General features: G+C 47.9%; 9 protein-coding genes across 9 annotated transcripts; 3 read left to right on the top strand and 6 right to left on the bottom strand.

Moving 5' to 3' along the window:
* Positions 1–773: 773 nt before the first annotated feature.
* On the bottom strand, positions 774–2,452 carry F5891DRAFT_952361 (uncharacterized protein; the record flags this gene model as incomplete). Its single annotated transcript, XM_041375109.1, has 4 exons — positions 774–1,281; positions 1,400–1,593; positions 1,641–1,830; positions 1,905–2,452. 4 exons carry the CDS (start codon positions 2,450–2,452, stop codon positions 774–776), a joined length of 1,440 nt encoding a protein of 479 aa, XP_041225871.1.
* Positions 2,453–3,228: 776 nt separating this feature from the next.
* On the top strand, positions 3,229–4,458 carry F5891DRAFT_980271 (uncharacterized protein; the record flags this gene model as incomplete). The annotated part of the gene is made up of 6 exons (XM_041376986.1): positions 3,229–3,253; positions 3,293–3,467; positions 3,574–3,624; positions 3,674–3,718; positions 3,769–3,786; positions 3,837–4,458. 6 exons carry the CDS (start codon positions 3,229–3,231, stop codon positions 4,456–4,458), a joined length of 936 nt encoding a protein of 311 aa, XP_041225870.1.
* A 672-nt stretch (positions 4,459–5,130) lies between these two features.
* F5891DRAFT_1164187 (uncharacterized protein) lies at positions 5,131–8,871 on the top strand (the record flags this gene model as incomplete). The annotated part of the gene is made up of 8 exons (XM_041365349.1): positions 5,131–5,146; positions 6,223–6,374; positions 6,430–6,980; positions 7,033–7,409; positions 7,460–7,682; positions 7,739–8,061; positions 8,137–8,650; positions 8,820–8,871. 8 exons carry the CDS (start codon positions 5,131–5,133, stop codon positions 8,869–8,871), a joined length of 2,208 nt encoding a protein of 735 aa, XP_041225869.1.
* A 152-nt stretch (positions 8,872–9,023) lies between these two features.
* Positions 9,024–9,734, bottom strand: F5891DRAFT_1109287 (uncharacterized protein). Its single transcript, XM_041363700.1, has 3 exons — positions 9,425–9,734; positions 9,337–9,369; positions 9,024–9,271 (listed from the first exon to the last, which is right to left on the bottom strand). The coding sequence occupies exons 1-3, from the start codon at positions 9,575–9,577 to the stop codon at positions 9,257–9,259; spliced, it is 201 nt and encodes a 66-aa protein (XP_041225868.1). The 5' UTR covers positions 9,578–9,734; the 3' UTR covers positions 9,024–9,256.
* Positions 9,735–10,768: 1,034 nt separating this feature from the next.
* On the bottom strand, positions 10,769–11,557 carry F5891DRAFT_1278236 (uncharacterized protein; the record flags this gene model as incomplete). Its single annotated transcript, XM_041370308.1, has 4 exons — positions 10,769–11,122; positions 11,179–11,265; positions 11,329–11,392; positions 11,457–11,557. The coding sequence occupies 4 exons, from the start codon at positions 11,555–11,557 to the stop codon at positions 10,769–10,771; spliced, it is 606 nt and encodes a 201-aa protein (XP_041225867.1).
* On the bottom strand, positions 11,310–12,016 carry F5891DRAFT_1033282 (uncharacterized protein). The gene is made up of 2 exons (XM_041361698.1): positions 11,424–12,016; positions 11,310–11,372 (listed from the first exon to the last, which is right to left on the bottom strand). Exon 1 carries the CDS (start codon positions 11,921–11,923, stop codon positions 11,591–11,593), a length of 333 nt encoding a protein of 110 aa, XP_041225866.1. The 5' UTR covers positions 11,924–12,016; the 3' UTR covers positions 11,310–11,372; positions 11,424–11,590.
* A 216-nt stretch (positions 12,017–12,232) lies between these two features.
* On the bottom strand, positions 12,233–14,582 carry F5891DRAFT_1226764 (Alpha/Beta hydrolase protein; the record flags this gene model as incomplete). The annotated part of the gene is made up of 6 exons (XM_041369509.1): positions 14,154–14,582; positions 13,922–14,101; positions 13,769–13,870; positions 13,625–13,713; positions 13,154–13,572; positions 12,233–13,087 (listed from the first exon to the last, which is right to left on the bottom strand). Exons 1-6 carry the CDS (start codon positions 14,351–14,353, stop codon positions 12,233–12,235), a joined length of 1,845 nt encoding a protein of 614 aa, XP_041225865.1. The 5' UTR covers positions 14,354–14,582.
* Positions 14,583–16,548: 1,966 nt separating this feature from the next.
* On the top strand, positions 16,549–17,711 carry F5891DRAFT_1188603 (uncharacterized protein; the record flags this gene model as incomplete). Its single annotated transcript, XM_041367022.1, has 6 exons — positions 16,549–16,693; positions 16,748–16,789; positions 16,844–16,880; positions 16,928–17,124; positions 17,182–17,381; positions 17,433–17,711. 6 exons carry the CDS (start codon positions 16,549–16,551, stop codon positions 17,709–17,711), a joined length of 900 nt encoding a protein of 299 aa, XP_041225864.1.
* Positions 17,712–18,963: 1,252 nt separating this feature from the next.
* F5891DRAFT_308583 (uncharacterized protein) lies at positions 18,964–19,791 on the bottom strand. The gene is made up of 2 exons (XM_041371294.1): positions 19,445–19,791; positions 18,964–19,395 (listed from the first exon to the last, which is right to left on the bottom strand). Exons 1-2 carry the CDS (start codon positions 19,675–19,677, stop codon positions 19,128–19,130), a joined length of 501 nt encoding a protein of 166 aa, XP_041225863.1. The 5' UTR covers positions 19,678–19,791; the 3' UTR covers positions 18,964–19,127.
* Between the last annotated feature and the right edge of the window lie 3,813 nt (positions 19,792–23,604).

The raw sequence follows: 23,604 nt of genomic DNA, 5'->3' as shown, positions 1-23,604 counted from the left end.
GTGCCAAAGGCACCTCCCACAGCAAGGTCTTGGATTGTCTCCTAATTCTAACCATACATGACGAAAACCGAGAGCATCCGAGAGGTATGAGGGAGGTGCACTACCGTCCTGTGTTGATCTTCATTGCCGCAGGTCACAACTTTGTTACAAAATCACACGCTATTCTACATTTGTTGACGAGTGATAAAGGCACCTCCCACGAGAATGTCTTGGATGAGATTATAAGGCAAAGCAAAAGTCAGACAAAATGACAATATTCAAAATGATTGCCACCAGTATACTACCACACCTCGTCGACTGCAATGCAGGAATGTCATCATATTGTTGTGCACTACTCATGTTACTCTGAATTTGCAGGCACTGATGGCTATGTATGTACAACTCAAATTTTTAACAGTATAGATGCACCTGTGACTCCCGCATAAGGACAGTAATAATAGGCGATAACACATAGGGTTCGCACCTGTAAGACGAGGCAAAATCAGCGTGTCAGAGCCTCCTTCTATATTGTTTGAATAAAGAGGAACTTTATACTGCTAGGACGTAGGTAGCACTGTACTACCACCGGCATGTCGGCAATGCTGTGACGTGTTCCCGGCACCGGCTAATAATATCCGAATGTTCGTGCTCGCTGTGTCGTACGATGAGCTCACGTATCTCATGATGATGTGAACGTATTGGAGGCGCGTTTCGACGCATGGCATTCAAGTAAGTATCACGATACGTACATAAACCCTCTGTGTCCATAAAGTAAGTAAGGCTATGTAATATCATTATTCATCCTCCTCCTCCTCCTCCTCCTCCTCCTCGTCAGATGACTCTACAAATTCAGCACTTTTTGGGGCTTCCCGAAGCCGAGCAGGGGCCTCCTTCGCCCTCTTTGATGATTTTCGATTATTCTTGTTTGATGTGGGCGGAACCTTGCGCTTCCGAGCTACTCCAGCGTCCGAACGCTTTTTTCGTGGCTTGCGAACCACCTCCCCAGCTGACCGGCGTGCATCGAGTTCAGCGGTGTGAGCCTTGACTTCCGCTGGTGACAGAGTGGTCCAAGAGCACGTTCTAGTCTTGAGTGCGTCCCGAAGCCTGCGAATGTCACCTACTGTGCCAATGTTCGACGGGCTGATAAAGTCGACACCTTCAGGCCATCCTACAAGGCGCACCCCATAGGCTTCGACAATAGCTGTTTCGTAGTTGGTGTAGTTCATAACTATGTCCTTTTTGCCGGTGATTGAGACTGGAGATGATGTTAGATGGGGACAGCGCACACAGACAATGTTGTTGCTCACCCAGGCCCCGAATAATCAATTTCCGTACCTGTTTCCGTACCGCCTCTAAGGAATCACGTTCATTGAGATCTATGGGACAATGAACAAGATAAAAAGACAGTGTGAACTAAGACTTACTTTGATTCTGGGTACAAGCCCATTGCTCGTATTGCCTGAGAAAGTCAGCCATGGGGTGCTCATACACGTCCTCCCAAAAATCCTCTGAGTTATCCGTGCCGTGCATGGCACTTTGAGTCGTGTCGTTAATGTGACCGCGGACAATGAACAATGTTGCATAGATGCCAGTGCAAATTCGCAAGTCATCGAGCTTCAAAAAGAGTCAGTTTATTGTAGTTGAGATGAAAGCAAACTCACCTCCTTGACAATCCTCTCTGTCGTGACGAGAACATCCCGTGCAGCTGCCAAATTGTTCGCTCGAATACTGACTACCTTCTTTTCACGATACTCCTCGAGGGCCATGATGTGAGCGGCCTTTTCGTCCTTTGTCAAACTTTTCGTTTGAGGGTCATTTGCGACCATGTCGCGGAGCTCCGCCAAACTGTATCTAGAGCCTGCAGGTAGATCTAATCAACATAGATAAGTAGCCCAATATCATCAAGAACTAAAAACTCATTCGACTCACCTACGTTCACCTCCATTGCCTTGGCGTGAACAAGGGCATTGATTAATTGACTCTTGCGTGATGTGCGATAGTGTGTCTGACTCCCAATGATATTGTTAATTTGCTTCGGAGTGACGTTGTGAGCCCGTGACAGTGCTTCAATCTTTGTTTTCTGTTCGTCCAGATATCCAGCGACGGCATCGTGTAAGCGCTTCATTCTCTCAATCTTTTGGTCCCTCTTGATCTTGCGAGAAGCCTTCTGTGCATCTGTGAGTCGAGGCGGTGGTGTACGAGGACGGATGATAGGGTGTGTTGGGTTCCGTGCTGCCCAGCTGGATGAATTAGCCTGGCGCAGGGGCTCTGAACTCTCATGACTGAGGGAGTGTGTTTCAGAAGGTTCACCAGGAGGAATATCAGGGGGCGAGTTTGAAGTTGTGACTGGTGGGGTAGCAGGGAGATCAGGGTGCGAGTTTGTGACTAATGAGGGGGTAGGGAGCTGTGGTGTGTTGTTGGTGGCTGTAGTATTGGACGTGAGAGCTGCTATCTCGTCGCTCGTAAGCGGCATGGTGTAGAATGCTGGGTTGTCCCAATCGATCTCGTTGATCGAGAGAAACTCATCATCGGGACCTTCACTTTCGGTCAGGAGATCTGGGAAGTATCTGGTAGAGGTGGTATTGGTGAAATTGCTGTCACCTTCGCAGTCGTTAGCATAGTAGATATAGCTCATGGTAGTCGGTGTGGTGAAGAATTGCTGGTGTGCAGATGTGCCTACAAAATTTGACGGTATGTGTCTATTGGCACAGATGATGCAAACAAACAACGCGTGACGCGACATGTGCGTTGCTACAGAGTTATTGCAACATTGATATGAAACCGCTAAGGCCACATGAGGCGGTGTAGAATGTGATACTGACGAGACGTACCTTTACTGCATGCCTCATGTCCCTGTCTGCTGAATTTTGAGCTGCAACTGCAAACACCACTGGAATATAAAACATAAGCATTGAGCACCGCACCAGAGATCCACTCACAGAGATCAAGTCACTTCCCTCGTCAAGCTGGCGATATATTCGTCGAGGTATATTCCGAGCTGATCCGCAGAGCTCAAGCTGGTGATATATTCGTCGAGGTATATTCCGAGCTGATCCGCGAAATTGACCATATGTTCGTGATTGTCGGTCTGATCAGCAAGGTTCGTTGGAGCCTCACAACGATGGGTCATGATATGCAGAACAACAGCCAGACACCATGGTATCTTTGAGTTGAACCTGGTATGAGTTGCGAGTCAGTTAATCAGTGAGAGCAATATGAATGTAAGCCACTCACAAGATGAGACACGCCATGGCGAAGGCTAAGCTTGGCAGACGTACATAATATTTGGACCAACAACGATTGCCTAATATAGTAATTGAGAATAAGTATTATACTTCCGCACACAACGCACACGGTACCTTGAAACTACGACAGATACTGTCAAACTTGTCGATCATCACCGGTGACCAGACAGCGGTAATCCTGCTGGCACCTGTAATTTTCATGTTGCTAAGGCATATGTTATCGATTATCGATGTCTCACGGAGGTTCGTCTTTCGTTCCATCCTTTTGCCAGCATGGTAAGCTCAAACGCCAACATCTGAGTGGTTTTTCTAACACCAAATTCAAGGGTCGTCGGAGCAGATCCTGCAGTCCTTCCTCGAGGCAGCGCATGGCCACACAACGTTGGCTCGCCAAGCCAGGGTAAGTCGACGTACTCAACTCACAGAGAACCTTACTTACCTTCCTTCAGTGTTCGAGACTCTCAAAATGCGAAGGCGCGTGTTCGCACAGCTCGGTGAGCCTATATCCATTCTCAATTTCATTTACTTATGTGAATCCTGGCAGCAATAGAGCAAATCTCAAGTAAGTAAACATTTATCTTTCATTTGAATTCGGTACTAATCGATCAATAGGAAAAAAGGAATCCAGTCTCACGTTGACAGCCCATTCGATGACGAAGGCATGGCTGCCATCGGATCACCCCCATCAGATGGCGAAGATATTGTGGCCATTGGATCACCCCCATCAGACGGCGAAGATATTGTGGCCATCGGTTCACCCCCATCGCACAACAGTTATGGTCAGTTTAATCATGACGACAGTGTCCTCAGCATGGAAAACGATCCATCGGACAGTCATGATCAGTTCGATCATGATGACAGTATCCTCAGCATGGACAACGATCTACCATGCTCTTGCGATGTTCCAACACTGCAAGCACTTGAAATCCTCGTTGGACAATGGCAGAAGGACTGGGGGTCAGAAAGCACCACGTGGAATGAAGTGTTTGATACAGAACTTGCATGCTCTCGCGCAAAGGGAGAACGGGCCGCTACTTTATTCTTTGATCAAGTCGCACAACGAGCTATGGATGGGAGGATGCTACTGGAAAGTATTCGGGATGTCATGCACACACACTGCTCATATTGCAGGGAGCACCTTAAGTACGATGCCATCCTACTGTACGACTTACTAGTTTTAGTCCTTTCAGAGGTAAAATTCTTCGAAGTCAAACTAGATACAGTACGTCACTAGGATTTTTACAATGTAGAAGCCCTTCGAGTACCCAAGTGAATGCAATGGATGAACATAAAACCTACAGATATTGAATGGATAGCGAACAGATAGCGAACGGATAGCGAATTCATAGCGAACTCATAGCGAACATGTGTCTTCAAATCCCCGGCATCCTGAACAACACCATATTATGAATTTTTGAACAAACAGGATGCTTCAATAGCAAGAACCTGACATACAATACATGAGCCGAAGCCGAAACAAAGTGTTATGAGTGTCATTTACGATTACGATGGTGATTCAAGTAGTTGTTATTGCACGAACTCGGATGTCACACTGACGCTGTTCGCTAGTACAGCGATTAAACAATTCATTGTTCAACTACTTAGGCCTTAGGTGCTACACAATACAGACATATTCAACACATTTACAGACTCATGATATCACAGCAGGAGTAAGAGACAAAGTATTTATTCAGTCTACTACAGGTAGCACTCGCAATTCAAACTAAATAATTTAGATCTAGGGGTCAGTGTTGCACGGAGGAATTGTCTGCAAAACGAGATAGGTGTTTCGAGATTATGCAAGAGTGTCCCAAGGCTTACCTTGCATCCGCGCTTCGGGAGAATCGTCCAACTTGGACAACATGATTTTGAAGGCTTCGATAGCTGCATCGTAATGTTGCGCACCATGCAGCGCTGCATGTGTCAACTGGTATCCAACGTGAGACGAAGGATTGAGTTCGGTCACCTACGCATCGCCGAAGTCAACATAGGCTACAAAAACATAGATGTCATCGCACCTTTTGCGCGTTGAGAAGTGCATTCTCCCATAGCATTTTCCCCAGCTTTGTGATCAGGTCGAATAGACACTGTAGTATGTACCGATAATCAGTCACGTGAATTGAAAAGCACAAAACCTTACCAACACTAGAGGGCTGTAGATAATAATGCGAGCACACCAGCGGCGGATTCGGACAAATCTCTCCCTGCGATCGATCCGGCATATTGGGTCCTCCAGAGACAAGAACGGGCTGCCCATCAGGTCTGTGTCGAAGGTGTTCAAGCACCGGGAACTGGTTCAGCAGGCGGCGACTTCCAATGAGCGACGGCAAATACGTCTACAAGGCAAGCCTCAGTACACAAGCCAATTAAACAAGCAAAAAACTAACCTCGTTTATAGCAATGAGCCTTGATGAGCGACGAGCACTAGAAGCTATGAGAGATGTCAGCTGTCCCAATATCGAGGATGATGCGGGATGGCAGGACGATGATTTTGACGATGTCTTGAACGGCACAGAGCCACTGCCCATCAGCCACGCTGGAGGCGAGTTCAGCGACCTCGTCAGAGGTGTTTTAGGAGACTGTTGGAACAAGTGAGCATTATCATTTGAGAGTTAATAACTGACACACACCTTTTTAAACAGAAAGGATCGTGTACGACGCGTCGATAATCGTAGTCGTCGTGACCGGATCCTGCGCAGGAACCAAGCGTTCGCTGAGCAAATGCCGGCGATGACTGACGCGTATCTTGAATGGAGCCTGGCCAAATATAAGGTAGGCTTCACAGGCTTTTTTGACCAACTGCGCCGTGAAGACACACACCTTGAGAACGATACCACCTGTGGACAATGGACAATGAGCGTGGTAGATGCGTTTTGTGAGTGATTGGTTTGATTGGAAGTTATTACATACTAATTAGTGACGGCATGTGCGGGCGCTTCTACAGGCGCTGAGAAAGTGACGCTCCAAATACTGACTACCGACCGCACCATCGCCTCAGCTCTCATTCGTCAAGGCATTTTGCCTTGTTCACCTACATCACCGATGGTGGGGATAACGACGGAAGTCCTCGAGTTTTACCGTATCGTACATCTTCGAAGTCCTCACCTTTCCATTCAGGCCTTTGTCAAGTCGCTGTGTGATTTACGGGGGGTAAGTACATTCTTTACTTTATTCTATGTACATGCCTGGCACTGAATTCATCTAGGCCGAATTTCATAGGCACCTATCACGCCAATTCTCCATTGCATTCGACCTGTACCTCCAGGTACGACGTTGCGTGGCGGCAATGGTGGCCAAATCACTTCGCCGTGACTCGCCGGATTGGCGTCTTAAACATGTGTGCCCTGCTTGCACATATGAGTTAGTGGACGAAGAAGATCTAACATTCAAGCTACTATACGCGATGGATGGCAATGATTCCTTGAAACGAGTGCTCCGACGGTCTTTAGATCATGATGGCGAGTCTCTAGGTCCATCCTCTGAACTTCCTACAGGTCAGCAACTCACCAGTGACCGCTACCTACCCCGCACATTTGTCAACCAGTTCACTTCGGACATATCGGACACCACCGCTGTGGATAATATTATTGTAGAAAACGAGCCTACAGATAACTCCTGCGCCGGGCGATGGAAAAACATGGACGACACCAAGACGAAGAAGGCTTGGGGTATCTATGACGAGACTGGTATATTTGTGGCCGTCTGTCGCCATGGGTTTTCTCTCGTCATCGCAGACATGGTGCAGAGCGGTGAGCTGTAAGTAATGTCTGTTGTATGCTATTTTTTAAATTAATAACTGTCTCAATAGTGCGAAGTATCCTCTGGCTGTCGTGTCAAAATTGATGGACGTGTTCGGGAAACAATTGGGTGGTGGATACGATATAGGTTGTCAGTTCAAGACGACACTTGACAACAGTTCCATTGGACCTCTCGCACGCTCACTGCAACACACTTGTCTCGTTGGTGCCTTCCATGGGCATGCGCACAGGCGATTGTGCCAGCTTTTCTCACTTACTACTTACATCAAAGGTTTAGGACTCGAGGACCTGGAAACGTGCGAACGGACATTTTCTAAATCTAATTCCCTAGCGTCCGCACTACGTTATGCAAGTGTATTCCATCGACAACAGGCCATCGACGCCTATTTCGAGCACAACGACAACTTCGAAGTATACGCCAATCTTTGTAAGCTGTTCATTGTAAGACGTGATCACGTGCTGACATAATTTTCGTAGCCGATTTTTTATACAGCAACTACAAGCAGGCACTTGCTATCTTGAATGATGGTAATGCGACCCTTCCAACGCTTATACGAGATCTCAAAATCCCGGATGAGACTGTTTTCGAGCAATGGCTGGAGGAAGAGAAGGTATATCTACAAAGTCTGACGCGAGAACCTGAGGACGAAACGTTGCAGATGGAATATTGGCAAAAGTTGACGAGTCTTACTGCGAGCAAGTGAGTTCAGTTTCCGAGGTACGGGCCTTGCACTCGCTGACACAACATTTGCATAGGGAGGCTCTGGATGCTGCAATGTCAGCTTTCCAGGGCTCATCTCACCTGGAGGCTGCCTCGTATGATGTGCAGGCAAAAAACACCCAGAAAGCCGAAACTGCGCGACGGCACGCCCTGGAGGATTATGAGAGGCACATTAAAGTCGTTCAAGCACTCGAGTGCAAGCTTGAGGTCGAGAAACGCTGGACTCCCGAAGATCCGCAATGGCAGAAAGTTGGAAGACTCGTTGCAAACCGGAAATACCAGCGTGCACTGGATCGCCTCGAAGGATTAATTGTGGCACGCATATTTGAGCTGACGAAGATGAATCGGGCAGGCACAGGTGAGTTTTCGGGATATCTTGTTTGCGACGCTAATTCTAATACTACATAAGGCTATAAACTAAGGAAGCATATAGCTAAAGCACTACAGACTCGTTCTGTCGCTATCCGATCTGCTCTAAACACGTACAACTCCATCGCCAGCTCGATGTACCCCCCACGCCAGACTCTCAAGTGGGAAGATGTTGTGGAGTACGCATTTCTCGCAGACTTCGATCTGCTACATGACATGCGTGCAGATGTGTCTCGACATCCTTGGTCATCACCCGGTGCTCGTAGCGCGATGGACCTATACTTCAAAATGTGTCGGGCACGTGAGGAGATACAACGCTTGAATATCGAGACACGACGCCTAGCGACATATATACAAGATGAGGACATTTATCTGCGGAGGTGCGAAGATCAATTGAAGGATGCAAACCCGGCTCTTGCCCATCAGGTTGCGTTACATCGAAATATTCGAGGACGATTCAACTCACGGCATTTGAACCGGCTCTATGATATATCTAGGCTCAGTGGTTTCAGCGGGATAATAACACCAGGTGCCAGCATTAACACCAGTCTCGGGGACAGCGCCAGCACATCAAACGCGTGGATCCCATCAGCGCTACTTACAGAACACATGCCGTTAGATAAAGGTGCATCCGTAGATTCAGACACCCAAGATGATTTGGATGGCGAGGAAGAGGAAGAGGAAGTAGCAGAGGAAGTATCAAGGAGTCTTCAAGATGTCCTACGCATTGCTGATGATTTCTCGCAGCTTGAACTTCATGGCAATACTGACGATGAGAGTTAGTATAGTCCGAGTCTAGTTTACATATGCTATTGTACTGATACACGTATCGTGATACTTACTTGAATGCCATGCGTCGAAACGCGCCTCCAATACGTTCACATCATCATGAGATACGTGAGCTCATCGTACGACACAGCGAGCACGAACATTCGGATATTATTAGCCGGTGCCGGGAACACGTCACAGCATTGCCGACATGCCGGTGGTAGTACAGTGCTACCTACGTCCTAGCAGTATAAAGTTCCTCTTTATTCAAACAATATAGAAGGAGGCTCTGACACGCTGATTTTGCCTCGTCTTACAGGTGCGAACCCTATGTGTTATCGCCTATTATTACTGTCCTTATGCGGGAGTCACAGGTGTATAGATGATCATATTTAGTAGAGCAGAATTATATTCTTCTACAGTTCGCACGGCTACAATATCAAGGTCTCATCAATTCACTGATGATGTATGCCCACAGTGAAAACCATGCACGCACCTTAATCGATGATTCCACGATGGCAGTATCGATCTACCTGTGATTGATCAGAGATGGACGCGTGCATGGCATAGATCATCACCCGCACCTTGTTTCCTTTGGTATCGTAAATTTCTGGTTGATCGGTGGTGTTGCAGACCTTCTGAAGGATGGTCGTTTTGCCTGGGTTTGCTCTCCCCATGATCAGAACTCGAAAGCGCCCGATTCTTTCTCTAAGGTCCTGGGTTTCGATGGTTGCCATTGGGGGGATCTTGACATGCGTTCTGAAGTAGAGGTGATTTGATTTATTGTGAAAGCTGTACTGCGATACAGAACGAGGTCGTGGCGAGATATGGCAGCGAACGAACACGAAGCAATAGTCCTTATGGCTTGTGGCACAACAGCTATACACGGCGTCTATCTATCTCCCTGCCAATCAAGCAATTGATTATACCCTCGCACAGATACGAACTTGCAACTGCTCAGTCGTTCGTACGATACAGCACAAGGATTACACAACGAATGATGCCGAATAATAAGAACATCGATAAAGATAGGAACTATAACGAATGATCAGAATACGACGGGAATGAGAGGACTTCACTCTTCCCTACTCGTCTAGCTGGAAAGCAGTGATATCTGAAATCTCTGTAAATGGAGGTAAGCTCGATATTCCGAGGTCTTCCAGACGATCTATCCTTGAAACGTCTGAGAGCAAACAAAAGCATGTCAGGATGTGAGACACTATCTGGAATGGGTGACATCCTGTGATGCTCGACAAGGTCTGCACGTTTGAAGTTTCCCCCGGAAGTTGTCAGTCCTGAGTACGAACTAAGGGACGACGGAGCAGTAGATGCTGTGTTGGGTGAACTCGAACGTTGAGCACGCTCGTTGGAAAGGCCGATGTAGCGGGCCGCAGGAACTTGTGTATTGATAGATAGTTCGGGGCAGGTTGGTACACGTCTGCGGATGAGTCCGACTGTCCATCATACTTTATAAAATTGTCAAGCATCAAAGAAGACGTACCGGTCAACATACACATACATCCCCATGGCTGGCGTGCGCCTCACTGGATTATGACAGAATCCATCCCAAGAACCCTTGAATATTCACAATGGACAAACTTCTTGCAGCCTCAAGAATCGCAATGTGCACCACCGTTTGACTCAGCCCTACTCCGACTCTTCCCGCACTGCTGGTGCCTACTCTGATGGGTGATGTCGTTCAGGCTGACTCCTTCTCGGTTCCTAGCGAGCTCCCTGGTGTCTTTCGACGATATTGAAATCACATTGAGATCATATAGCGTTAACCATCGTGATGTAAGGCGATGAAGTATATGACCCTGCACCTGGAACGTACAAAAGTACATGCCTTGGCAAGGATACGATCAGTACAATAACTCGCGGTATGAGCCAAGACTCATTAATTTGAACGATATGTGTGATTGTATGACTTACATCCAACCATTTCGAAAAACGTCAACACCATTGCGAGACATAGCGTTGAATGCCGGCGCCCAACCGTGAAGCTCGATGATTATCTTGCGCATGCTTGTCCGAAGCTGAACGAGGTAGAGCTTGACGGCGGCAGTGATAATGTGATCCCCTGAAGCGGAGGTGTGAACTGCAGTGGGAATTTGAGCCGTGTGACTGCTTCTGTGCTCAGCCTGGCGTCTTCGTCGTCTAGACCGGCTGTTTGCGTCTGCGAGAAACATGGTAAGGGAGTGACGAAGGGTATTACGCTTCACGTGCGGATAAACATCCTCCATAAGGACACACTCGTCCGCATCTAGGGTGCGAGAACATCGCTATCATTAGGGTCTGATAGTAGTGGATCCGGGGATGGAAATTGTTGTAGAATCACATGTTGATAAGGTGAAATGGGAGGGCGGACATCTGTCGCCGTGCCGGGAATGTCTCCAGAGGCGTCGTAACCTGCAAAATGGTTCTCCTGTAGGGATAAATTGAAATCATAAGTCATCGTAGTAGAAAGCACAAGCAAAACGAGACGAACCTTTATACCAGGATCACGATCCTGTTCATCCTGCTGGACATGTTGTGGGTCCCGATCCAGAGACCTACGAATATCTAACGCGCTACCGTTAGTAGAACAACCTCGAGAAGCAGCAGAGCTGGCCATACCAATCTGCGTTCTTTTCCATGTCCCCTTCATATCGGGACCTCGAAACTCTGCATGCCGTCTCCACGTTCCATAAAGTGCTTGGTGCAGCTAGCTCTTGCATAACTTCTCGCAATCGCAGTGGTATTTTTTAGTGTCACTGAATCTGTGGAGTCTTTAGCATGGTGTGTCGACGAAGGCATGTCTTGCTGACACGAGACACTGACACAACGCATGTCACAGATATGTTTAAATGTGCAACATGCGCTCTGCCTGCGTTTCGTGCGTTAGGGTAATGATGTAGATAAACGTAACAAACGACTTTGACGAATGACAAAATCCAAACATTAGTCACATGACAAGGAAGGAGTACGTAACTACGTTTTCGGATGAGCACATGTCTTGTTCTTATCATATCACGATCCATCTCATCTGACCAGGTTTCGCAAATTCTCCTTGGCACCTGTGATCCCCGTCGGCCATGCTCCATTAATACCAGATTTGTTGGCTAGGGTTCATTGGCTATTGCACCTTCCACGTCATGCTATGCGGCTGCTGCGCGTTTTCCTGCTAGTGTTGGTATGTGATATTAATGCAATAATAAAATACATGTGCATTCGTAAACATGAACCGTAGATATGCAATGCGATATGATAAGTAGGCTCGACCGTGTACGAGACCCTTGGTAGAGAAAATGACAACACAAACCCGATAGATAATCTATTATTCCCGCAATCCAAATATTGTGCGACATGCGCTTTTGTTTGAGGCCCATCACAGTGCGCTGAACTCACGACAATTACCGCGGCAGCCCAGGCCCATTGCTGAGCTCTTGTGCGACCTTCTGCACAAGCGTCATGCCTAAAGGCTTCAGCACTTCCTCCCATATTTTTTGACGCCGCCTGCCTCCAAAAATACCCGAACTTCGCTCGCCCGTTTCGCCCTCAGGGCCAAAAACGTACACCTTGCCATGAGAATTATCCCATGGCCGCTCTCCGTGCGCGAATGTGATCCACCGTTCCTGTATCGCATCTCGCACGCGGGCATACATCAACTCATCAACAACGGGTTGCGCCCACCCGCCGAAACTCGACTCTGAGCCGAAAGAGAGCTTGTCGATATCCATGAGATCGAGCTTGTCCATGGTGCACGTTTTATCGGGAATCTCGCCCATGTCAGCAGCAGTCGATCTTGACGATGGGAGTGATGGAAGCGACTCGTCATCGTCGAAAGCAGTAGGTGAGGACGAAGGTGATAATGGGAGTGGGACGTTGTCAAATAAGTATACTAAATCTGCTGCATGGTGGGGCATCCCTTGTGTGGGACCCTCCTGATCAAATATATACCGCCAGACCTGTCGACCAGTGTTCTGCGCAGCTTGAGCAACACATTCCGTGGGCCACGCTATGCGTGCATCCTCCACGATCTCAAGTAAACGTTCGGCAAGATCTTCCGTGAAAATGTGCGAGCCTATCTCATAAGCATTGAGAAGAGCAGAAGATTTTGTGATAGATTGGCATATCGCACGAATTCGTCGCACGACAGCAGGGGCGGCCCAGTGACGCGCAGGCTGAGACCAAAGAGAAGAGTCGCATGCGCAGTCACCGATAAGGAGAGGCTGGAGATCAGGGATGGATGTAGAGGAAACGACAGGCTGATGGCCGCTTCACTGGGTGCGGACTTTTTGCCTTGCGAATGGCAAACCGCAGCGGATTCAAACCTTTGTCAAGATGACTTTTGGTAGGTTCTTCCGACCCCGAGTGTGAGAACAGAAATCTTTGAATCCTTTTCTGAAGAATACCCCGTCATCGACCGCGCGGAAGGGGAGATTGACGTTAATAAGTGCCTCAGGACTTATACCACGAAGTTGTGCGACGGAAGAGGCATGGAGTGGAGCCAATGCTCTAGACATTTGCCATCCAGCTGAATGTGGTTCTGGAGGATTGTGTTCGATGATTGCGCTTTGAACGATTGCCCGAGCAAATAGGGGGCAAGTCAAGTTGGCATTGGAGTACAGGTGTGAGACGATGTCTGCTGCTCCCGAAGAATGTCCGAATAGGGTGACATTGGATGGATCTCCTCCAAAATCTGCGATAAAACGGTTCACCCATTCCAGAGCATGACGTTGGTCGTGCAAGCCTGTCGGATACTCATCAGTCAAAGCAATGTGAAGGACGCAAGATAGACTAACCATAGTTGCCCACACCTTCGTCACCTGCTGCTCGGTTATCTTCTACCAACTGCATGTTGGCGGCAACACCAAATACTCCTATGCGAAAGCTAACCATGAATGAATACGACTGCACTGATACACGCAAGGCGGAAGGAAACGTACTTGATTGTGACCATTATGACCGGTAAACCAATACAAACGCTCTTTCTAACAAGAGCGCCGCCATCGTAGATCCAACTTGAGCCACAACCACGGTTACTTCCGCTACTCGTATGAGCGTCTATCACACAACGAAGAGTACGAGACTAGGCTCACCCATGGATCCAAACCATAACCGGAATTTGTGACCCACGGTCATGACCAGCAGGACAGGTGATGTTCAGATTGAGACAGTCAAACTCGTCCTGTTTAAAGACTTGTCTTGGGATATCACAGTCGGCAAGACCAATGAGCTCTTCTTCAAGACTTTTCCCGACAGGCTGTGGGCATATTGGACTGAACGAGCATGTTAGCAGTTGAACAGGCACAACACAAAAAGGAGGCGTACCCGTGGCGGGTTGCGTCAACTAAGTGGGGGTATGAAGTGACAAGTTTCGATTGACGGAAACGGGCTGGTACAGTGGCGTATTTGATTCCGCGGAATTGGTGTATGGGTACATCCGGGGTGGATATTGGATGATCGATGCCTTTGAAAGTAGTTCCTAGCATACTGTGATGTAGGATAGCATGCGTACGATCGAGTATCATAGCGAATTGAAAAAGGGAAGGGAAAGTAGAGAGGGAGTTTTCGTGATGTAGGGTAAGAGAAGAAGAGATGGAGTAGGTACGCTGCGTTTGATCCAGGCATGTCAGCCTCCTTGTATACTGTCATCCAATACTAAATTGGGTCAACGGAGGCAAGAAATCCAAGTGTAGTGCTCAGATAGGCAGGTCTGTCGATCGCCACACGTGATGAGCGGGGTAAACCGGAATCAAATCAAAATATATTTCCGACAAGCCCGACCAAGCCCATTCTTGTCTGGCTTCGAGCCCTTTCGTATGATCCGGTGACCAAGGCAAGTGAACAAGGACTATCAGAAATTCAGAATCTTGCCAAATCAATTGTGCCGTTATGATATAAAGAACTTACGCGGCAAGGTCATGGGGGCCATGACGTATAACATTGGCGGTGCAATCATTGAGCCTGATCGGTTCGAGCTGACCGGAACCACTAGCCATTATGATTATATCGGTGCACTGCTTCCAAGCTCTGGGCGTGGCGGAAAAAAAACAATTGCAGTTTTGCGGGATCAAAATCGAGATGGCATGTTGATGAAGCAAGTACCAAAGATTGGTTGGCCCAAGGCATTCTTAAGGAGTGTCCGATCTGCATCATCGGGTTCAGCAGCACCGTCAAACGCACAGAAGCATTCTCATCAAAAATAGTGGGGTCTCACACTGGCAGGCATGATCATCCACAATGTAATCATGACGAATGCGAGAATACACATGTAACGACAAGTCTGACAAACAAGACTGTTTAACGACTGTCACCAGTGACCACCATCACCAATACAACGCCCTGGCCAAATGGATTATCAAGTACGTACGATCAGAGGTAAAAAAACACGACACTTACCTCAGTGGGTAGACACGGAGCGGAAATTTGACCTCTGGGTTCAATGCGCAGATAACTGGAGGATAAAGACAGCTCACTTCATATCAGGGTATCAAGAAGAGCTTTTATATCGTGTTGAGTCCATCGATGAAGGCCACTGTTTTCTTTTGGCATCCACGTTCGGATCGATACGAACACAGATTCCCACAATGTATGCGCGTGACTGACCAATCTCGGCATGCAGCGAAGCACGGAGTTCAAAAATATGACATTGCCGTTTTGCTGCCAATCTCTACGTTGTACATGATTCATTCTGCATTACTCATGTTCATATCTACTTTGAACGTTCTCGACACGTTTTCAACGATACAATCCCAGCAGCATCTTGATTTGGTCTCCAAAGGCACCAAACATCCGAAGTTATTTCAACTCAAGACTTTGCTTGCAGGAAGACGTGATCTTCTGCAAAGATATCCTGCATGATCTTACTTTTCCCTCACAAGAGGGCTATCACAGATTACAGGTCAAGGAATATAGTATTCATTTGACACTACTCACGACAAGACTCTGGAGTGTATATGAGAGTGTTGCCTTTCAGCATACGGCAGTGGTCATGGTTTCGTTTCTTCAAACGAGAAAGATGCCATTGGACTGCTGCTTCGACCGGCACAGTCGGCACTGACAATTTTCAAATTCCGCTTCGCCTGTGTCCGTGATCCGTGGTTATATGCCAGGCACCTATTAAGTCACTGCAGTAGTTCGGACTAGTCCAGGCTGGCCCATCAGCGTAGGTTTCTAATTATCCAGGGTAGCTTGTAATTGGGCGCAGAGGATCCCTGGATGGCAAAAGGATTGCAACAACCATTCAAGTCAATGTTTAATCATATCTTCGCATCCTGAATTTCCCTTCAGGATTTCATCTTCTGATCAAGACAGCAAGGTAAGGCTCTTTGCATATGGGATGGGGGATGCAGCCGGCCGCTGCTCTGATTAAGTTTCTAGCTTCAAGGCCCATCGGCGAGTAGTGTTATCCGCTGCAGTCGATCTGCGACGCGCGTGGGAGGAAGCACTTCGTAATCCCGTCCCCCGTGACAGACACCTATACGTTTTGTGAGACCTCATCAGTCGGCGCTGTCTGCGACGTGCATAGCCCTGCAGGCTATCATAGATCAGAAAACTTGCGAGAAAGTATAAGAACATGAATAGTGTCATCCTGCGTCACCTGTCTGGTCGGTCTTCACAATTTGCATCTCTTCTCCTTGTCTACCCAAGATTTCCGATGGTAGCATTATACTACTCCCCTCAGATTAGTGGTGAGCTAATTTTACTACTATTGGGTACTGTTATGTTTATCGTCATCCGGAAAGTCGTGGAGTTGGTATCGCACAGTATCGCCATCATCTGCACCATCTTTAGGCTCATGTACAGAGGCTGGATGCGTCACTTATGGTGGGATGATGCATGGGCGGCACTTGCACTGATTGCAGACGGTAGGATTTTCCCTATAGGCTACTTTGAACAATAAGCCAATCACATCCTCTCAGTTGTTTGCCTGGCATGTATTTGGGTCGACAGAGCGATAAGTGGTGAGTAGTACTTGAATTCGTATCCAAAGAATAACATGTTCATACCACTCACAGCATGGGCCCTCACCATATCTTTTACCACTGTTTTGTGGTGAGCATCACAGCTCACTCAGTTACATTTCTAACAAATTGGTTCAGGGCTGCGCGCATGAGCGTCATTTTTTCGATCATCCCTGTCGCCACTCACTCAACATACAAGATCCATTCACAGATTACCTATCTCATTGCAGTATCCTTTGCGTGTATGTGGGCCGCGCTGCTCGCCCAGAAGATCACTATTTGCGAATTCCACTCTTGTCACATGGGCAAGCCGGTGGCGCTCTCGCTTCTGATAAGTCAGTGCCTATGTGCTTTCTTGGGGTGCTATGGTCCTCAAATAACGCGTATTACAGCGGACATCATCGCGGATGTTTCCCTCGTTGCTGCGCCGCTTTATCTCATGAAAAACATGCGACTTTCGCGCAGCAAAAAATTATTGGTCCAATCTGCATTTGGCGCATCACTTCTAATTACCGCCATCACAATCACTCACTCTATACTCATACTCCTCAACGTCTATAACAAAATCACGCTCATGTTTGCGCATCTCAAGGTAAGCATCCCCCCGTCCCCGCACTGCTTTGCACAATGCGACCGAAATTAGGCCGCACTTAGTCTCATCATATGCAATCTCCTGGTGATCGTGACCTTCTTATACCGCATATGCTCAAATGACACTGCATTTGACTTGGACCAGTCGATCGCTTCCAACGGAGTCTTTACGACTGTCATAATAACACCGATGGGCAGTTGCACGAATGCCCCGGCGTCGCTTTCTTTACAAGAGGGGATGACATCGAAACAGCTAAAGGTGCAGACTGGAAGGAAGGAGTCGCTTGATGAAGATGCAAGTGTGCATTCCGCTGAAGAAGGCGATGAGTAGCTAGAATCATTCAAAGATGGAAGACCCGCGTTTATTAGTTGTACTAAGGTGTTGTATCTAATGCCTCGTCAATACTTGGCAAATCTAGATGCATGTGATTGTATCCTCGATGCTGTTTGAATATGTTTCTCATAGTACTAGAGCTTGAGATGAGGATGGAATGATTGGGCATGCGCCGCTGCATTTAGTCGATACATGAGTGTGTTGTACACCTACGCCAGGCACAAGGATCGAGACTGTAATACTCAACATTCTGAAAGACGGCAAAAACAAATTCGAGATGTATATGTTGTGGTTGCGTATGATAATCTTCTGGATTTGTGCTTCCCATGGTCGTGGCAAACAACCGAAAGGAAAATAAAATAAAATGTACGATAATGGGACAGCACGACGTTCGACATCTCGTTTGAAAAGCGACAACCTCAAACTGTTGAAGAGAGATATTCCTATATGCATAGGTCGGATGCTGAGTAGCGAGATTCAGATTCATTAGAAATTCACACCTTCGCAAGTTTCTCCCCTTCGTTTAGAGCGATGAAGCACCATTTAAGCACCACTGTCTTTCAAGCCAGAGGAGGACGTCATGGATCTAGAAAGACTTGAATGTACAGCGGAGGTAGTTGCACGTTGGAGAAAGATGGAAGGCCCAGTGTTGACATGCGTACTCGAGACCTTCGGAAGTTGTTCGACTTCGATCGTGAGCTTCATTTGCATAACTCACAAAGGCCTGCATAGTATCGAAGTTCCCCCTGTTTGGGAGAAACCGGTGGCCTTGTGGAGAATGACATGACAGTCTTGTAGAATTTGTAGAATTGCCGACATAAAATTACCAAAATGGTGTTGGTACTGTGACGTCAGGAGAGCAGGAAACGTCAAAAAAGCTGGCTGGTTGCCACTCTTACTCGTCTGGGATCTGTACTCAGCCTGGCCAATCCCAGGTTGCCGAATTTGACCCGCTCCAAGTGTCACACTCTCGCTCGCCCCTGAGGGTCTCCAGGCACCCCACCCCCTGCCGTGACCACTTCTCCAGCAGCACTTGCACTTGCACCGGCATAGTCTTGAGACAGTTACGTTCGCTCGAATCTTGACATGGACTCTACGAGAGACCAGGCGAAGGCGGAATCCTCAGCGGGTATGCCAACGTCCATGACTTGTCCTGGGTCGCACCAGTATCTCCTTCCTTGGATTCGCGACCGGGAACGCCCGTCCGGAGTTTCTAGCCAGAATGTCATCCCCGGATGATGATTTCCCTGAATCACAATAGAACCATAAGAACTTGTAGTGGCTCCGGTGGCTCGATAGTGAAGGTTAATAACTCCTTTAAGCTCTGGTCGCGGGTCTCCCTATCTCGGATCTTGTTCTTGGATTCTAAGAAGGCGTTCAAGAGAGCCGTACTTCCTAGAATGTTGTACATCATTAAGCGGAAGGGCGAATGGGCGAATAAGCAGTGAGATTGTATAAAGTGTTGTACTTGATAGAGGTTGCAACTTGAGGGATTGAAAACGTAATCACGAAGGGACGAGTGGTGAATATTGACGGGAAGACTGCTATCGGTAGGAATGTTTCATGACACATTGTAGTTGCAACAGTGTTATTTCTGCATCCCTGGCCTGACCAGGACCAAGAAGTGTGACAGCAGTAGAGGGCCCGCCACCACAGCAACCACGGACAAGTGCATGTATGCCTACTGTGGGTCAGCACATGTCGAGAGGATACAGTCATATTACTTGTACACTTCTGTTCCTGGTAGCAGTGCACGCGTGAGTTCGAGCATGAGCTGAAGCCGATCACTGTGATCATTGTACCCATCATCAATGAACTTTATCTTCGCAGACACCACGATGAAACATTTGCCCACTCGGCTCGCCAGCCGCCCGAGTTCAGCTGTCGCTGGCGGCAGGATATTATAGCGAGGTTTCGAATGCCTTCGAGGAATACAGCAGGAAAAAGATGTCGTTGTCAACATCTACGCCTAAGGAGATGATGATAACACTCTCTCCAATACCCGCCGTGCCATGTAACCAAATGAGACGACTTTTCTCTCGGTTGTCTAATAATCCGTAGAGGTGGTTGAGAAGGACCGCTCGGGCGTTTATCCAACAATTTCTGCTAGTGGTTAGAAATCAGAGACAATGTTTATCTCGAGGGTCAACGTACGAAGACTCGAAGGATCGCAGACAACTATGAATTGGCTCTCTCGAGGCTCTTCTGGTCCCGGGGTAACTCGTGAGACGATGTTTTGGCGTCAGGATGCCCAGTAATGTGTTCTGCAGTCACGGTGAACTGCACAGCAGATAACCAAGCTGTGGCTCATGGTGAATGCGGACGGTCTAAGAGCTGCTCGAGACCGAACTTCTGGATGGATGTTCTGATCCGATTCAGAACTGTGGGAAGCTATGATGGCCGCACTAGGAGCAGAACCCAGATGAGTTAAAGGATAAGTGGACGAACGTGAACTGTCTGTTTACCGAGAGCTTGCCGGTGGGCCTAAGCGCAGGCTGAGATGATACGATGAACGACCTAACCAGAATGTGATCGACAGCTAGCCTGCGCGCTCGATAGGCTATGCATTTCGCAGGACTTGAAAATCTTACTATATGTTTGGCAACGGGACCGTGCATCATGCCGATCAGTTCCGTCTAAATATTTGCCCTAGATTTTGGACGAGTCAAATATAGGTTGATAGCTTGGCAGAAACCTACCAAATACTAGGTTGTCCACAAGGATCCAACTGCCTGAAAGATAATGCCTAGGCCCTAAAACGACGCTCTGGTATCAAGCTGTCCAAAGTGTGCTTGACGGTAATTAGCCATTTAGTAAGCACAGAGACGCAAGTGGTGATCGAGACCGGACGGTGAATAATTCCAACATTCCGGAATCCGGATGGTGATATCAAATGTATTGGGTTTTAATAGGTTTAAACGAATTGAATCAACGCTCGCACTCGGCTCTGGCCGAGTCTCAGCTCTGCGCACATACCTGTCACTGATTGTGACATATGGTTGTGACTGAGTCTCCTAAACGCTGGTGACGCAGACTTCGGACTTCAGTCCTTTTGTCTCAACCGTCATCAGCGTTGAGCACGTTCTGCTTGCGCACGTTCTGCGCCACAATTTTAAGCTAGTTACTTGAATTCTTGTTCTAAACTTCGAATTCGGTCGTACCTCCATGTCTAACACTCAAAATGTTTCATCCAACACCCAAGCATCACTTACAGGACCCGGACAAGCGGGGACTTCGTCTCAAACCAACTCTGGAAGGGCGACTGTTCCGCAACAAGACTTGGTTGAGAAGTGCCTCAACATCGTTGAAGACTTCAAACAATCACTTATCTCAAAGCAAGAAGCGTTTATCACTATTTCAAAGGTTGTCGCAGCCACCTCTAACGAAGTTACGGACCAAGCCGAATCTTTTATCGCGGGTCCGTACTTCGACATGCTTGAACAATGGTCCAATGACCTTGAAAGGACCAGAGTGTTTCGGGAACATGACCCTGCACGACAATCCGAAGAAAGGGACTTTGTCCCTCCTAGAGAGGATGGGCATGAGAGAGAGTCCAGTGCTGACGAAGGTGAACCCATTAAAAAACGGTCCAAACTTGACCTCTCTTGTCTCGGACGAGCCGAGCAATCATTCAAAGGAGGGCAGCTTTCAGCCAATCTCACACGCACCAACGAAATCCTACTCAACTGGTCGCAAGACCCTAAAGAGGTTCGGCGAAGACTCATGTACCATCGCTGCTGCCCGGAATTCCATGAAGCTGGATGGGCAGAAATTGTCGCAGGAAAATGCATTAATCTTGACGCCGTACACTCTATTATCTCCTCCTCGCGCACCATTGACAAATGTACCGAAACCATTGGGGACATTGAGATCAAGTTCGCCACCGCTACAGAGGCAGTTTCGAAGAAGATCACTACCTCTGCACAATGGTCCGCAGCGTGGAATAGAACCTCAAGGGCCATTAAGTTCGCGTTCCCTCATCGAGAGGATGAGCTCGCCGCCTATGGAGAATACATTAACGACAAATTTGACCGCAGTGTCGAGCGAGCGCATGAGAGAATCATTAGATTCGATAAAGCCATTAGGAACAGGGCCGCAAACTCTCGAAGAGTTGAACTCTCTGACTTCTCGGCCTTTGCAGACATATATGAGTCCCACTTCTTATCAGACGGCAGGCATCACGACGAGGACAAGCAGTCAAAACTCGGTGCTTCGGCACGAGACAAGACCTCCTTTAATCGGCGAGAGCCCTGTCGTAAATGGAACTCAGGAGAATGCTCTCGCAGCGCTCAAACCTGCCGTTACGCGCACGTCTGTTCACACGAGCAAGATGGGAGATTGTGTGCACGACGTCACACGGAAGCGAGACATTTCGAGGAGTCTAAGTCCAAACCTACCTGAACGTCCAATTAAGCGCCCGCGACATAGACGGGGCCTTATTTGGTCTCCAATGGATCTTTTGTTTAGTCCCACAGCGCGTTCTACTGAATATTCAGAACCTGTTCCAAAACCACCTTCACATGAACTCCAAAACAGTGATGCAGCTCAGACCATTGCTCGAAGGCCGGACCTGTTTCGCATCGTCACGCCCATCAATGTTAACCGTTTCGAGGAACTCCTTACAGATCATCCGAATCAGCCTTTTGTTAAATCTGTCTGTTACGCATTGCGCGAAGGCTTCTGGCCTTGGGCTGACACTTCTGATAATTCGTACCCCTCCATTAATGACAACTCTTCGCATACGTGTTCCAAAACCGACATACAACTTCAATTCATTGAGGACCAGATGCGGGAAGAAATCCGCTTGGGCCGGGTGTCTGAAAGTTTCGGAACAGAGCTTTATCCAGGGATGTATAGTGTCCCAATGCACACTGTTCCCAAACCCAATACCGACAAACTTCGGTTAGTTGTGGACCACACTGCGGGCGAGTACTCCTTGAACTCTATGATTGATCGAGACACTATCAAGGGTACTAAGCTCGATGGTCTACATTCACTGGGGGCCTCATTGCTCCGATTTCGAGAACTGCATCCAAACGTTGAGTTAATCATGTTCAAATCTGACGTTTCACAAGCCTTCCGTCGGTTACCAATGCACCCTCTATGGCAAGTCAAACAAATTTTGACTGTGCATGGTCAACGTCATGTTGACCGTAACAATAACTTCGGTGGTCGCGGTTCTCCTAAGATCTGGATATCCTTTATGTCACTTGTCGCGTGGATTGCTATTCACCGGGCTCTAATTGATGCTCTAAAGACCTACATGGACGACTCCTTCTCTTTCGAGGTCGCAGGACATGTTCTCTATTATCCCCCATATGACTGCTACTTTCCCGCGAAACAGACTCGGCTTTTACAACTCTGGGATGACCTTCAACTACCGCATGAACGACCCAAACAAGTTTTTGGCGCACCATTGACAGTGATCGGATTTGAAGTCGACCCAAATGCTATGCAAGTTACTTTACCCGTTCATAAGAAGGCTGAGTTGGTTACAGAGCTACGTCGTTTCGCACGAAAGAATCACCGTTGGTCGCTTCATGAATTCCAGCGTCTGGCTGGCTGGTGTGAATGGAGCTTCAATGTCTTCCCTTTATTGAAGCCCGGTTTGTCGGTGCTCTACGACAAAATTCGAGGAAAGACTAACGCCCTCGCTCAAATTCACGTCAACAATGCACTGCTACACGAGTTACATTGGCTCGCGGACCATGTTGAACGTTTGGATGGCCTACACCTATTCCGGTGTTTAGACTTCGACGCGTCAAGAGATGACGTTGTAGTTGTCTACACTGACGCGTCAGCCGCAGGATTAGGACTCTGGTTTCCAGACGAAAACTTCGCATGCCAATCACCCTTACCTGGAGATGCTCCTCACGACACCATTTTCTTC

This window comes from Suillus fuscotomentosus, assembly GCF_016647785.1.
Source record: "Suillus fuscotomentosus strain FC203 chromosome Unknown F5891scaffold_27, whole genome shotgun sequence".
Lineage (NCBI taxonomy): Eukaryota > Fungi > Basidiomycota > Agaricomycetes > Boletales > Suillaceae > Suillus > Suillus fuscotomentosus.
Note: the sequence above shows the minus strand (reverse complement) of the source record. Positions and strands in the feature narration are given on the sequence as shown.